Source organism: Rhinichthys klamathensis, unplaced genomic scaffold (genome assembly GCF_029890125.1).
Source record: "Rhinichthys klamathensis goyatoka isolate OS25496 unplaced genomic scaffold, OSU_Roscu_1.1 h1tg000838l_1, whole genome shotgun sequence".
NCBI classification, from domain to species: domain Eukaryota; kingdom Metazoa; phylum Chordata; class Actinopteri; order Cypriniformes; family Leuciscidae; genus Rhinichthys; species Rhinichthys klamathensis.
Window position 1 is genome coordinate 212,244 of NW_026607216.1, and position 17,258 is coordinate 229,501.

The 17,258-nt window shown below is 36.7% G+C and overlaps 1 protein-coding gene across 1 annotated transcript; it reads left to right on the forward strand.

Moving 5' to 3' along the window:
• The first annotated feature begins 14,525 nt into the window (after positions 1 to 14,525).
• Positions 14,526 to 16,422, forward strand: tuba8l5 (tubulin, alpha 8 like 5). Its single transcript, XM_056243753.1, has 4 exons — positions 14,526 to 14,631; positions 14,721 to 14,943; positions 15,031 to 15,179; positions 15,263 to 16,422. Exons 1-4 carry the CDS (start codon positions 14,629 to 14,631, stop codon positions 16,235 to 16,237), a joined length of 1,350 nt encoding a protein of 449 aa, XP_056099728.1. The 5' UTR covers positions 14,526 to 14,628; the 3' UTR covers positions 16,238 to 16,422.
• The last annotated feature ends 836 nt before the right edge of the window (positions 16,423 to 17,258 follow it).

The window sequence follows — 17,258 nt, forward strand, 5'->3', positions numbered from 1 at the left end:
TATAGACTGAACATGTAATACGCCTGTCACTGGTTTCACAAATTCGCGTTATTGTAGTTTACACGGTGACATTTTACTATGAAACCCGTTTTCAAAAGTTTGCGTTTTCATCCCCCTGAAACGCTATTGTCATGTAAATGAACAGCCAAAACGCATAAAAAGTTTTCCGTTTTTAGTTGAAAACAGTGTCATTTAAATGGCCCCTTAGTTGAAATGACTTGCACAGCCAATTTGATTATACTTATAAATTTGAGGCAGCAACTAAACTTATGTTTATAAGTTAAAATAGGTGGATTTATTTTTATTTTAATGAAACATCTAATGAAATGTATACATTTCATTAAAAAAAGAATAGTAAATAAATAAACTAAATACATGCAATGCAATCTCTTTCCAGACATATAAAATATTAAAACAGTTTAATCAGTACATTTCTTTGGGGTCATTTCTGCTCCTGAGCCACAATAATTTATGGGATATCATTCCAGATTCCTGGACCACAATGTAATAACTTCCAAAGTATAGCCGTATTTTTATATGTCAGGGTGAAATTTAATTAGCAAAGCAAAAATCAAACAACATGCACAGAAGCCTGGGCTGAATTGCCGTGGCCTTTGTGTACGGGTATGTGTGTGTTTGGTCAGTCTGGAGATATATAACAGGACAGGTATGATGGATAACTACTACATCTAATCAGGCTCTGTGTTTATCTTCCAGGACCATCCTAGTCAGCTCACAGATTCATCCAGGGTTGTATGTGTGTGTGGCTGTCAGAGGTGAGCAAATTAAATATGACAGTTCAATTAGCCCTGCTCGTCCGAATGGTTGCACCTAATCCTGCTGTAGGATAAGCAGCCCCACCCACCAATAGACTATATGTTTTTTAATCAGACAGTCCTCACTGTGGCAGGAATGAAGGGACCACATGCAGCCATAATTCAAAACCACCTCACTTTTCTGAATTGTGCACCCTTCCCATAGTTCACATGCTAAGCAATGCTTTCTTAAAAGAAAAGAATGATATTGCATATCTTAAGTAGAAAGCAGAAAAGCAAAAACACTACAAAAAACAATAACCTTTAGCTTTTAACCCCAATCGAAATGTATATCTACACACCATTAGCCATTTGAATTTCCCATGAATAGCCAATATTTGAATAGCCATCGTGAATAACTCTGAAACAAATATCTGTGTACAGCCTGCGATCCCTTTATGTACTGATTATGTCTGTGCTTTTATATCATAAACCTGTCATTCATAAATTACAGCATCGGATTTCCATCAGGAATTCATTAAATATTCTCTTAGATAATGACATGCACAAATTAAATCTCTGTGTTTGTCTGGAAGGTTGTCGTTAAAATTTAATATTTGCTTTGCAAATCTATGCCAATTTGCAGAGTGACTCCATAGACTGCGAGGTGTATTTAAATGTGTGATGATCTATAAGGGGATCAAGTCTAAGGGGCACAGAAAGGGTCCTAAAAAGCATGTTCTCATCCAGAAAGAAATCTCACTTGTGAATAATTTAGTATCTTGAACATTACTGAAACTTGGGTCTTGGGAACACTATGAAAATGCTGCATTGTTCAAATTTAATATTTTCCCCTTAACAATAGTGAAAAGTTGAATTGAAAAATTTAGATTTCAGAATGAAATTAGGTATATTCCGATGAACATATTGTGTTTCAATGGAAGCAAGAACATCTGATCTTTTGTACAAAGAAGTTCATATGATCACAAATTCGGGTTTATGAATAGTGATTTGAAAATGCAGAATTTTGGACAAAAGAAATGTAAATTCTATAAAAAAACCGAACTCCAAAACTTTCTGCTTATTTACAAGTTTTAATTCGATTTTAATCTAGTTCAGATTTTTTCCATGTCGACTGTCTTAAATAAATCATCAAATAATATAATAACAATATAATACGTTTCATAATAATAAGATTGACATTATCACTACTCAAAATAATTTAGCGGCCAATAAGCTGAACTGTACAGGCCTGCTGCACTTAAGATCAATGACTATATCTATGTTTCCATCCACCTATTTTTGAGCATTTTGGGATATCGCTGGAATGGAAACGGCAAGAAAGATGTGCAAAAATTAAAAAAATCCTCATTAAAAAATCTATGCACTCAATTGAGGCGTATAATTTTTTTTATCCGATAAGAAGACATGCCCTATACTACAATGGAAACACATTTACCGGATAAATCCCTCAATGTGCAAAAAAACAAACAAACTCGTGACTTTGCCTCAATGTGACTGGATAGGATTAACCCAATTTTATTGTACAGCATCTCTCAAATTTTGGTTTGATCATTCTGAAATGCCTGAGCCAAGGTCCAAAAGGGGGTTTTGGCAGTGATGCCATAGAAGAACCATCTTGTGCTCCCGAAAGAAACTTTCAGTGATCAGATGTTAAAAGATCCACTTTTTTCTTAGTGTAAAGACCCTTTTAATAATCTGAAGAACCTGTGTTCACTATTAATTCATACTGTAAAATCCACTATAAAGAACATTTTGAGCAATGAAAAGGTTCCATGGATGTTAAAGGTTCTTCATAGAACCATAGATGGCAATAAAGAACCTTTATTTTTAAGAGTGTACAAGCATCGGAATGCAAGATAAAATGGCAGGGTTTATTGTGTTTTGTCTGCGTACTCTGAAACGCAAGTCATTTATGATGTAGGAAGAAAGAGCCACAATGGCTTTCTCGATTGCAGAAACCTACTACAGATATTTTTTGCCAATTTCCCAGGAAGCGATGATTTTGTTCTCGAACACATGGGATGGAAACGCCTTATTCGCAAATGTTTTATGCGATACTACAATCTTGTGTAAGTTAAATTCGCAACTTTGGATGGAAACATATGAAGAAGGTTTATATAGACCTTATGCGCCAGAGAAACAAACGCGCAGCCATATTGAGTTTTGTCTTTGAACTTCCGTTTTTGCGGTAGTATTTCTATGGCATCGTTGTCGAAGAGTAATTAGCTGGTGAAGTGGATTTCCTTATTGTAGAGTTAATGAAAGTTATCATTAGCACTGTAATGTCTGAAGTGGATTTAATAACTAATGTCAGTAGAGCAGGAAGATTTTTAAACAAGCGGTTCATTCATAAATTCGTAAGATCTTACCTTTGTGATGTGGAAATACAAACCGGAATACAGAACCCAACGAGCGCAGAGCTGAAAAGGGGAGGGGCTACATAAGGTTTGAGAAAATGTGCAGTCATCGTTTGCTTTAGGTGTAACTGAGACACACCCGTGTATGGCGGTATAATAATGTCAATAATCGCGAGAAGATATGAGATCCTCGCGAGAGGAAATGAGATCCGCACGCGCACAAGCGAAAGCCACACGCGCGCATATTACTTGCAGAATTTCTCTGTACAAGAATCCCATGTACAAGTCCTTGCTCTGCTGCTCGCGAAACTCTAACCTGCTCGCTCGCTAGCGGTTCATCTTTTTGGTAGTAGGTGGGTGGATCCAGTCGGCATCATTTCACTACACATGATTGGTTACAGTTCCTGTCCTCTGTGATTGGCTGTACCATTTCGCTGTGTGCCAAATTATTCAAACATGGAAAAACTTTAAATTACTGTTCAACTGTGACTTTATAATTTCCAGTAGTAAAACATGAATTTATTTCACTTCTTAAGTTCATGTAGTAGAGAGATTAAAGGCTCTTCCCTGGTTGATATTTCTGTATTATACATTCTTTATTCCAATATAAAATGTTCCCTGTCAGTCACTAGTCAAGTTTCCATCCACTTGTCAATCGAATTATCTGAAGTTCGGTAAAAAAACTCATGCGAATAAATAATAATAATAATAAGGAAACACCTTAAAATGTCTCAAATCAATTCAATATACCAATTTGATCGCAAAACAGCATGTGACGTCATTACGCACAGGTTTTTATTCGCTTTAAAGCCGTTTGATGGAAACACACTTTCACCAGCTTTATTCGCATGAGGTTTTTTACCGAACTTCAGATACTGTAATTCGATTGACAAGTGGATGGAAACTTGACTTCAGGGGACAGGGAACATTTTACTGTACAATGAGTTTTTACACATCTATTTCTATTTCATACTCAATACTTGCATTCATGTTTTTTAATTTTACAGTGTGATATTACTTTTACTTTAGTAAATTATCTGAATAGTTCTGCCAATGATTACAGCTCATGGAAATCAAAACTCTATATCTCAGAATATTAGAATAAAGAATGTATAATACAGAAATATCAACCAGGGAAGAGCCTTTAATCTCTCTATACATAAGAAGTGAAATAAATTCATGTTTTATTACTGGAAATTATAAAGTCACAGTTGAACAGTAATATAAAGTTTTTCCATGTTTGAATAATTTGGCACACAGCGAAATGGTACAGCCAATCACAGAGGACAGGAACTGTAACCAATCATGTGTAGTGAAATGATGCCGACTGGATCCGCCCACCTACTGCCAAAAAGATTAACCGCGAGCGAGCAAGCAGGTTAGAGTTTCGCGAGCAGCAGAGGACTTGTACATGGGATTCTGCGCGCGCTCAAAGCACATATTTCTCCTCGCGGGTTACAATTCTGCGCGCAAAAGTAATATGCGCGCATGCGGCTTTCGCTTGTGCGAGCGCGGATCTCATTTCCTCTCGCGAGGATCTCATTTCCTCTCGCGAGGATCTCATATCTTCTCGCGATTATTGACATTATTATGCCGCCATACACGTGGCAAATTTTACATTTTGGAAACTTGGTGGCTAATACGTAAAATTTGTACGATCTCATCTTTTATGTTTCCATATGAATCAAGTAGAATGAATTCATATGAAATCACGACCAAAACTGTTACGTTTTATGCATGAGATGGGGTTTGTATAGCTGCATCTGTGTAAAGTGGCATGTTGCCAGCTCTACATATGGCTTCAGCCCATTTAGGAAATGGTCTTGGACCAGCAGTCCGGACCAGGGAGGCCTAAAAGAGGAATTAGCAATCCGTTAACTGGCCGTTCTGTCAGAGGTTCTGACAAGCTGAAAGGGAGGAGCTGTCAAAAGCTAATTTATCTCCTATGGAGCCCAACATGAAATTTCATTCGCTAATTAGAAACCCCCCACCCTTTCTGTTCTAGCACTTCGTCACCTCTCCTCGATCCTTCCGCCTCTCCGTCATCGTCCCGAGGGCACAACATCACAGTGACAATGCGGCATTATGGAAATAAATAGTTCCATTATGCCGCATTGTGTAGTGGAATTGGACTCGCTGCACTGCTTTAGTGATGGAGGAGGGTTCTACTTTGATTAAGACGGATGATTTATTGAGGAACGGTCACAACATGTTTGGAGTCAAATCTAGGAAGGTCATACATTGCATACATGCATTCTAAAATAAGACCATTATGCTAAAGCACACTATTCCAACCATTTTCATTTTGTCATTCACTCTTAGATCAGCCTTAATAAGATTAAAAAAAAAAAACATTTATGCAGAATCAATTTTAAAAGCACAAGCTATTTTAGTGCATGTATTACAAGTTAAAGAAATAGTTCACCCAAAAATGAAAATTCTGTCATCATTTACTCACCCTCAAGTTGTTTCAAACCTGCATGAACTCTGCTGAACATAAGAGGATATTTTGAAAAATGTCGGTAACCAAACAGTTGATGGACCCCATTGATTTCCATTGTATTTTTTCCCCCCATACTCGTATTATTTCACATATCTTCTTTAGTTGTGTGTTCAGCAGAAGAAGAAAAAATCATAAAGGTTAAGGACAACTTGAGGTTGAGTAAATGATGACAGAATTTTCATTTTTGGTGAACTATCCCTTTAACTGGGAAAACTACAGGTTTCCACCACCTGTTTTTCTCCAAATAAGATTTCTTAGGCAACTAATATATCTTGGTGTTTTTTTCATAAGTGCCTGATAAATAATACGATTTTTTTTGTCTAATGTGTGACTATAGCTGAATTTGTTTTCCTGTGAATTGTCCACTTGGCATCAAGAGAAGCTAATGTCACCACCAAAACAAGTGTTTTTGTGGGAGTGTTTAACAGCTCATCATGTTAATAAAAGCAGGGGACACTGCGGTCACAAAGGGTGTACAGCCACTTAAACAAATGCAGCCTGCGATGTCCTTTTCAAGCAGAGTCAACAGATGTCACTTAGTTGCTTTCGACTGAATAGGTCTTGAGGTCAGTCAGGCAGATAAAAGATTACTGTTTGGGAATCTCTCAACTATCGTCTCACTGACTGACCCCACAGAGACAAGAGAGAGGAGGAGGAGAAGGGGGGGGGGGGGGGGGGGGGGTGACAGATGAAATGAGCCCCAGCACAGCCAAAAACTTGTATTCAGTGACAGAAGCCATTTATCAGGCTGCTTAACCCTTAAATGCGGTGGTGTGGTTGAAGGGTTGGACACTCGCTGCAATTGGACTAATTAAAACACTGCAGCACTGCTTAATGGTACATCTGGTCATGCATTAGTTAAATGTCCTGCTGTCCCTATACTGTGATTAATATGTCCTTTGCAAGCACTGATGAATGCTTAGTGTAATGGATTTTACTAATACAAAAACATTTTGCATAAAGAATGTACAATGCAAAAAAAACTTGCATGCAACTGAAATAGCCAATTTAAATTGAAGCATTAGACAAATGCTTCAAAGCGACTTATAGTACATTTCAAGTACACATTTTATTGGTGTGAGAATCAAACCTGTGACCTTGGCATTGTTAGCTATAACAGTTGTGCTACAGGAAAAACATTTGCCATTAATTCAGTCTAATACAATATAATAATATAACAGTAGTAGTAGTAGTATAGTATATATAATAGTTTATATACTGTAAGCACAGTATCAACTGTTTTCTTTTTCTTTCTTCCTTACAGACAAAGAAAACTTGAATGGGGGATTAATTTCTATTCATTCCCTCAAGTTTATTCAGCAGCAGTTAGATCATCTAAAATGGTCTTTTGAATAAAGAATAAAATGACAATGAATTCTCTATTAAATCATATGACCTCACCCACAAATTTAATCTTGCGTACTTGTGTCTCTGAGTTTGTTTGTTTATGCTGTTTGCATTGGTAAAGAGCCATACTGCAGTGTGACTCTTCAATGGGAACAGAAGTCCTCAATTAATAAGCATCAAAGGACAGATTGTCATTTGTCTTTGGAAATGGTTGACATTTTAACACCTGGTATTGTTTACAGGTCAATGAAAACAAATCACAGAGAACTTTAAGTGCGTATGAGGTATTAAAGGATCTCAGCATAGCTAACGTTATAGAATACATAATCTGTCTTTTATTATATAAAGTGTCAATAATAGAGACCAGGAGATTAAGTTCAGAATTGGACTAAAATGCACTTTGATTCGGGATTCAGGTGCTTTTCAAATTTTCTTTTCCTGTTCTGCATATCTAGAAATGTCTATTTCTGTTTCTTTGACTAAACTTACCCCTACGAAAAAGAAGTTTATTCAAGTGTCGAAGTGTGGTATGCTTCTTTTTAACTAAAAATAAGAAAGTATACTATCAGTCTACTTTTTATGTAATTCTCAGAAATATACTTAAAATTGCACTTAGGTATACTTGACTTATACTGACAGAAAGGCCTAAGTATATTTGGACTATACTAGTAACTCAATCTTTTGATCGGGATATACGTAAATGTATAATGCAGTATACTTGGCTTGTAGTCGTGTTTACTCTTTTGATTGAGTACCCTTTTAAATACTTTTTCACATAGTTTTACATACTGTTTTATAAACATACATTGTTTGAAAATATTGATTTATAAAGAAAACAGATTTGTTACTAATTCTGAGTATCTGAATTTTTGTGGCTAGTCCACTGGTAGTGTACATAGGAATTTACTTCAAATCTACTTTACTCTTTCCCACCATTGACAGAATTTTCCAGCAATCCATGTTTTTTTACTGTTATACGGTAGGGAGCGCTATTACGCATCTTCGGAAAGAATCTCCGGATTCAAACACATGCTGCGTCCCAATGTGCATACTATCCACCCTATCTGCCCTAAATAGTATTGACAATTACTAATGTCACATACTATTTAGGATGGATAGTATGCACATTGGGACGCAGCTACACAGGTGTTTGGATCAAGAAGAAGAAGCAAAAACAAGTGAAAGAAGATTGCTTACGCAAATGTAATGTTTTATGAAACTTACCCACATTCAAGTGTTGATAAAAAGGATGCATGAAGCTAGAATAAAATGTTTTTAAAATGGAAAGAGTTAAAGTACAGTTAAAGGTATATTTCAAGTATAAAAAATGAATACCTAAATAGGAGCATAGTAAAGTGCAAAAATAATATACAAATAGAAACTAAGTATGATGTTATATTCACTTAAAGATATATATATATATATATATATATATATATATATATATATATATATATATACACACACACACTTCATACTAACTAGAAGTTTACTGAGAGTATACTTCAAAGTGTACTTTCATAAAAAAAATCTACAAGTATTAAAATAGTAAACCACTATACTTATAAGTTCACTTGTAGTACAGATGCAGTACAAATGAGAAACGTAGTTGTGAACTAGTTGTGCACTTAAACTTTACTACTGTTATACTTATAGCACACTTAAACGTATAATTTTATATACTAAAAGTGGGCCAATTTAGTCTCAAGCAGTATTTAAATAGTACACTTCAAGTTTACTACTAGTACATGGATATTAGTATACTTACTACATAAAGTATTAGCATGCTTACTTACTACATAAAGTATACTTGCTACATAAAGTATTAGTATACTTGCTACAGAAAGTATACTTGCTACATAAAGTATTAGTATACTTCCTACATAAAGTATACTACAGCACTTACTACATAAAATATACTCTAACTTCAAAACTTGAAGTATACTTCTTTTTCGTAAGGGTTATCATGGGCTACTCTGAAAATGTTCTTTTAAATCCTTGAAATTAGCAAATTAATTCTCAATGGTTCCAGCTAGGCCAAACTCAGCTTTTATTTGTAACCTTGAGTGTGAGAACTAACTATAGATTAAGTGTAGAAACATTTGCAAAACATTTGGTATAATTAAATGCATGCTCACATGGTTGCATATCAATATTACACATTTTCTGATAAAATATGCAACATTGTAGCAAAGTCCTGGTGTTCCAACACTGCCCGTCCATTTAATCACCATGAAGGCTCGTCTATGTCACTGTTTCAGGAAAATGAATAAGGTTTACGGTAAAAGGACTCTGGGGTGTGTGTGTGTGTGTGTGACAGCGAGTGAGAGAGAGAATGTGTGCCAGGGAAAGATCCCACTGAATTATTTCAAAAACTCACACAGAAGGAGGGAACAGAAGTGTGTGTGTGTGTGTGTGTGTGTGTGTGTGTGTGTGTGTGTGTGTGTGTGTGTGTGTGTGTGTGTGTGTGTGTGCTTATGCCCAACCCCTCTTATTCTATTGACATGATAATGGGTACAAATTGATGAAGACTTTTCACTCTCGCTCTGACAACAGTGTGGAAGAATACACAAATGTTACACCACCACCCACTAGCAGGAATAAATCACGATCCTACGCCTCCTCCTGGGCCTGCCATTGTAGAGGCTCCTTTAATCAACTAATTCCCACCGACACCCCTAACTCGTGCTGTGTCTCCTGTTTTGTCTCATCTCTCTCACAGCCACACAATCCCATCAGTCTTAATCGCTTTTAACAAGGCCCTAATCCACCAATTAGACCCTATCAAACCTCACGTTAAGACATGACTGATAAATTACCAGCGTGCTTTAACTGTCACAGGATTAAACCATGTTACAAATTCTGTAAATCCATTAGTACTAAACCATGATCAGAACTTTGAGAGACCGTATAAACGGTCAAAACCATAAGCCTAAAATCACACACACACACACAAAAACTCACACCAAGAACAGATGTCTTCAGCCTAACAACCCAGATTGAGATAATTCCTTGTGTAGCCAATAAGACAAAACTACCTTTTTGTAATGTTTTAATAACATTTTCTCTGATTATATGAACGTTAATTTTCTGGTTATGCAAACATCCTGTCAATGTTCTCACGGAAATTATGCTCAGTGAGCTATAGTGCTAAAATAAACGGTTTCATTACAATAAAAAAAAGTAAAATTATAACATAACAGAGGCCGATAAAGCTGATGATTCATTAACTCGTGAATGTAAATTTTAAATTAAGAATGGTCAAACTGCTCGTACCAACATTTAAAGAATGTTACTCTAACAATGTGTTAATAGCATTTTCATGCTAATGTTTTGAGGACATTTATCTTTAAATTTAACATTTGCATTACCGCAAGAACATTTTGTTCGTAATTTTGAGAGAACCTTTACAGAATGTTTTAGTCAAAGTTCTGAGAAGTTTTGCTGAGAAGACTGGACGTTTTTGTAAGTAGCTAATGATTAACAGATCAAAAAGAGTTTGTCCTTTGCAAACTTACATAACTAAAAACAACACGATGACAGCTGGCATGTTATAACTTTGACTAAGATATGGTTTAAAAGTTCCAAATGAAAAATCAGGTCAAAACTTCAATCTGAATTCCACAGTAAAGGCCAGTTCACATCAAGGACGATAACTATACTGATAAATATTTAGTTCTAAAATTATTCTAAATGTAAAAGAATTCTAGCAGAGTTTACACCACAACTATAACGATAATGGCACAGAGAAACAATATCGTTGGAATCACTTTCAGAACAATTTTTTTCCTTTAAAGAGCTCAAGCATTTAAAGCAGACGACGACAAAACTGTAGTGTATGCATTTAGAATAAACAGAACGGTATCGTCCGATGGTGTGGACGCAGGTGTCATTATAGTTATCGTTCTTGGTGTGAACAGAACTTAACAGTGTCTTTTTAGGCTGCTAAAAAGTTTTTAGATTAAGATCACTGCTCACATACCAGTGCAGTGAAATGTTATTACAATTTCCCAATTTCAACTCTCAAATAGATGATGATATGTGCAAACGATACTTTAGTAAATAGGCCTATGCTATATTGCCAACTTCATATTCTAATTGCATAAGTGAATGAGGAGAAAGTTGAGTGTGTAAATGAATTAAATCAATAATTATCTGCATTGATCCATGTCCGTATTGATTATCCCAAAACGCTTTGCGTTTTCCAATCTGCTCCGTGAGATTCAGAGTCTACAGAAGGGCTCCGGGCTCAAAGCGTTTACATGGAGATGAAATGCTCACCTTCAGAAGTCAAGTGACTGGAAAACAGTCACAAATAAATGGAATCAATGTAATCAGCTAACAGCTGAATGCCATTGCCAGTTTCACACCATTTGTGTTTTAGTTGCTCCCAGGGGCTCCATCTAAATCCAGCATGGGAAATATTCTTAATTAGATTACATAAGATATATAATTTCTTAATCACACAGCATGCTTCGTTGAATTGTAAATAAGAGACATTTTTCCTACTCTAAATTTTCCATCAAAAACAGCCTTTCATGTTCTCTTATGCTACCAAAAACAGAAAGTGGAAGGGTAATGCATGAAAGACAATCAAATACACTGTAAGCATGAGACCCAGGGTTGTTGACGAGGACGTAACTGTGGCAAACCTTAATCAAAGTGTAATTCATTCCTCTGTGTGTGTATGAGCTACAGGGTTAAGGTCACTCTAGTGATTAATTTAGACATGGAAAGAGGTACGACGTCACTTTGAGCTTGCTGACCTTGATGGTTGTAAATCTATTGGCCAACATATTTCTTTGTGATGCTCTGAGACCTGTTGGCCACTGCTTAGTGGATCCTTTGCCTAATTTCATCAGCTGCATATTACAGTAGGCTAAGCAGCTGATTCTCATGTTATCAGAATGTGAACCTGGAAACGAGATTATGTGTTCGCAAATAATATATACAAATAAAAGTGGAATGCCACAAATCGTTTTTTTTTTAATAAGTCGACATGAATTTTTCAATGACTAATTCCAATTTCCACTTTTTAACGTTCCAATTTTTAGCATTTGGTTTTGCTTTGTCCCACTAGACAATATCCTAATTTTTGTGTATTGGAATTTGTAGTATGTAGTGCATTTTGCTAAATGTATTCATTCATCAACCCAAGATCCATATAATAATGGTTTAAATGTTTTAATACACAAGGTTTTAACAGGGCTGCTGGCAGTCATGCACTTTCAATTAGTATTTTATTCAATTATTTTAAATATATAAACTCTTACTAAAACTATATCATCTGACAATGAAACTATTCTCCTCACCACATGGCTTAGAGTTATACTGTCCCCTAGTGGTGTTTTTGCCACAATGCACAATGGATCAGTTATCTTCAGAAACATTTACACCGTTGAGCATTTTGCTGAATAAATAAGCTTTTTGGTAAAAGGTGAATAATAATCACACTCTCTCAAGCAAGTTGCAATAGTTTACATTTTCAAACCATTCTGACTGTGCTATCTAAAGCGACACAGAAGGAATACTGATTGAACAATTAAATATCATAACAAATCACGCATTAAAAGTGTAATCGTATTGCTTTTCACTTTATATCTACCACTTTAAAGATAAACATACCAATAACAGAGGGTTCCAGACAAAGGTGATTGCGGGACACATAGGCCTACTGAAACGTTTTACCCATCTGGACACTCGCTTGGCCCACATGGACAAATATGTTCTGTATGAAAAGAAGAACAAACAAATAAAGATGAAAGATTATTGGTTTTGTTCTGGCATTTTAATGCATTTCTAATTAAGTACTGTCACCCATGCAGCAAACATGAAAGGACACGAAGTTGCCGTCGGTCCAATGTTTGCTGGGCATTTAAATGGGCCTTTACCAAAATTAATGATTTTTTATTCCAGCCACATGCACTATTTGAAAACATAGACAAATTATAAATAAATACCCACTAGCAAGTGTTGCAAAGTACACCATAAGCAGTCGGATGCTTGCATAACGACATCTGATTTGTTGTGACGTCTGTATAATGACCTGATTTGAATGCCCTAACTGCTTTTAAATTCTGTATCCAAGTAAGATGTTTATAAACAAAATGTTTATTTTATTGGATTTGCATATTCTAGATGACAATTTGCCATGCTGTAAACGTAAAAATATATATACGTATGTGCTAAAACAGTCTATATGGTTTTCTGAAAATTTAAAAAAAAAAAAAACTTCTGCCATCTGCTGGTCAAATCGCTAAACGCAGTGTTTATAGATTATGGCATGTTTGTCGTTTAACTTTTACAACCGCTAGGAGCCAGTATAACTTATCCCATCTCTGGAGTTCAACCAAAGCATTAAAGTTGAATGAGGTTAGCAAGTGAGTGGTGACATATGGAGTCAATCTTTATCTGTAAGAAAACCAAAATCCATAAGCCTACAATATACAAAAATTACATGGATAACACTCTACCTTGAAACCCAAAAAAGTCCAAACAACATTGGCATACTTTTTTTTTTTTGGGTTGTAAGATCAATAAATGCCAGAGGGAGGCTGGAAGCAGAGCATGAAACAGTGAAATCTGATCTTCTCACATATGAGTATACTCACATATTATGAGTAAAAGTCTTACTTCTGAAGTAAATATATACCTATAGTTCACCCAAAAATGAAAACTCGGTCATAATTTACTTGCCCTCAAGTTGTTTAAAACCTGTAAGAATTTATTTCTTCTGCTGAACAGAGAAGAAGATAGTTTAAAGAATGTCAGTAATCAAACAGCTGATGGGCCCCACTGACTTCCATAGGGGTCCATCAACTGTTTGGTAACTGACATTCTTCATGGGTGAACTATCACTTTAACATTGCTCTGGAGGCAGATACTTTCGTAAACAGATACATGTAGTCACAGAGACAGAGAAGTATAAAATCCTCTTAATTCTGTTCACAGTTTCTGAACAGCACAGGCTCTGCCATCACAGCAGATACTCAGGTTACAAGAAAAAGGAAGTGACATGCGCTTTCATGCACGATTTTCAGGAAGCCACATAAAAGGAAATTTTAAGGTGTAGTTCTCAGCATACAATTCAATCTGAGCAACTATTGTATTACTATTTTTCAATCTCCTGCAACAAACCTCATTCAGAGCACACACACACACACACAGGGTATCGCATTACTCCAACTCTCTGAAATAAGAGGAGCCATTATTAATTCATGAAAGTGGCTCCTCACATGAGTAACCTACAAATTCTTTCTTAGATACATGCTTCTTTGTGTTGAGAATACATGAACCAAGATTTTGCACAAGTAAAGGCAAATAGTTTGCTCAGCTGTGCTTTTGTCAAAATGTTCCCCAGAGGATCAAAGTAGGTTTTTGTAATATTGTTCACCAGTCTATTCAGTTTTATATCTTGCCCTAACAATAAACTAGTCCTCTGAGTGTAGGACGCACTAACCTCATTCTTTTTCTTTTTGTCTTCCTCATTGTTCAGCCTGAAGATACTATCGACATCAGTGACTTCTCTTATTACAGAGAACAGTTACCGCATGATGCTCCAGGTATAAATATGTTTGGTGTCAGACTTTGACACAGAGCTTCGTTCCGAACCCTGAGCATCGGCTGGAAGACAAAATACAATATGGTAACTCATGACTTTTTTGTATTAGACATGATTTTAATATAATCTTATGGTTAAATCAATATGAAAGTAAAATATTTCTCATTCTGCAGCGTGAGTGCATTTCCGTTCATGTTGGCCAAGCTGGAACACAGATTGGAAATGCATGCTGGGAGCTTTACTGTCTGGAGCACGGTATCCAGCCGGATGGGCAGCTGCCCAGTGATAAGACAATAGGAGGAGGAGACGATTCCTTCAACACCTTCTTCAGTGAGACAGGAGCAGGGAAACATGTTCCACGTGCCATCTTTGTTGATCTGGAACCCACTGTGATTGGTATGGTATGGTATTTAAAATAGCATGTGAATACCACAATGATGAAAAAAAAATCAGATTGAAATGTACAGCTTTCTATCAATGTAGATGAAGTACGGACAGGCACCTACCGCCAGCTCTTTCACCCAGAACAACTCATCACTGGAAAAGAAGACGCTGCCAATAACTATGCCAGGGGACACTACACCATCGGCAAGGAGATCATTGACTCAGTTCTGGATCGTATTCGCAAACTGGTAATATTTTTTGGTCTGATTCAGTTTGTAAAATGACTGTAGAAATATTTTTGGTAAGCTTGATTTCTCCTCTCTTCCAAAAGACTGATCAGTGCACTGGCCTCCAAGGTTTCCTGGTGTTCCACAGTTTTGGTGGAGGTACTGGCTCTGGCTTCACTTCCCTGCTGATGGAGCGTCTCTCTGTCGACTACGGCAAGAAGTCCAAGCTCGAGTTTGCCATCTATCCTGCTCCTCAAGTGTCCACAGCGGTGGTGGAGCCCTACAACTCCATCCTGACCACCCACACCACCCTGGAGCACTCCGATTGTGCCTTCATGGTGGACAACGAAGCCATCTATGACATCTGTCGTAAAAACCTGGACATTGAGCGTCCGAGTTACACCAACCTCAACAGGCTCATTGGGCAGATTGTGTCCTCTATCACGGCCTCGCTGAGATTTGACGGAGCTCTGAATGTGGATCTCACCGAATTCCAAACCAACTTGGTGCCCTACCCACGTATCCATTTCCCTCTGGCTACATACGCTCCAGTGATCTCTGCTGAAAAGGTGTATCATGAGCAGCTTTCTGTGGCTGACATAACCAATGCCTGCTTTGAGCCGTCAAATCAGATGGTGAAATGTGATCCTCGAAATGGTAAATACATGGCCTGCTGTCTTCTGTATCGTGGAGATGTGGTGCCCAAAGACGTCAATTCTGCCATCGCTGCTATTAAGACCAAACGCACCATCCAGTTTGTTGACTGGTGCCCCACTGGATTCAAAGTAGGAATCAACTATCAGCCTCCAACGGGGGTTCCTGGTGGGGATCTGGCCAAAGTACAGAGAGCTGTTTGCATGCTGAGCAACACTACAGCCATTGCTGAGGCCTGGGCTCGTCTAGATCACAAGTTTGACCTGATGTACGCCAAGAGAGCCTTTGTGCACTGGTATGTGGGTGAGGGAATGGAGGAAGGAGAGTTTTCAGAGGCCAGAGAAGACATGGCAGCTCTGGAGAAGGATTATGAAGAAGTCGGCACTGACAGCGTGGGAGATGATGAGGATGGAGTGGAATTTTAAATGCTGTTTTTTTGTAATCTCAGGGTAATCAGATATTTTAATCTGATAAAATGAGTTTTAGCGTGTTCTTTTTGGGAGGCTATACATTCTTTGATATCACTTTATAATGCTATTCTATAAGTTAACATTAGTTAATGCAATAGCCACATAAAATAACAATGAATAATACTTTTACAGCAATTATTAATTTATACTAATAGATTTTAAAAATATATATATATATTATCAATGTTAATTATTAACAAACATTTGAGCAACTAATAAATTAATAAATGCTCTAAAAAAAAGTTTATTGTTAGTTCATGATACCCAACGCATTAACTAAATGTTCCCAGTTCTTTTTCTACATTTTATTTCTTATGCAAAAGTTAAATCAATTAAAAAGTAAAGATTAATTGGAAAAAATACAATAGAATTAAGCAGTCAAATGTCTAGAGACAAAAACCTGCACTCTTTTCATGATATACTGTTGGACATGTCATCTGTTTAACATCTATGTACATTTGCACATGCAAAAGTGATAAAGGCCTACAGGACAAAACAGAACATTTTCCAGCATGACACCCCTCCCCCCACCAGTGTCTAAGCAGCACAAAAATGACCAGCTGCTGTTGCTGTTATTCATGATTCAGCTGTTTGTTCATGTCATTGGGCATCAGTATGAGAGGCTGGATATTGTCTGTGCTTTCACTGTAGCACAGAAATTAAAGTCTGATGACAATTGGGCCCGTGTGTTCATTTTCTTCCTGTATAGAAAGAACCATGTCTATAGAAAACCTTAGTCAATAGTGCTCTTTTTGCTTTGTAAACAGTGAGAAACACATATCTGTTTTCCAATATAGGGCTACATTTACAGTACTTCGACACAAAAGTTGTCTTTCACGCAAAAGACTTGTGAAGTAATTACATATATGAAATGACAATTTCACCCTAAAGTCTTTAAACTTGCCTTTCTTCATGCAGGAATCACAAAAAATAGCCAATATATCAGTTTTCCTGCAGTTGCAGTCATGTTGCACAT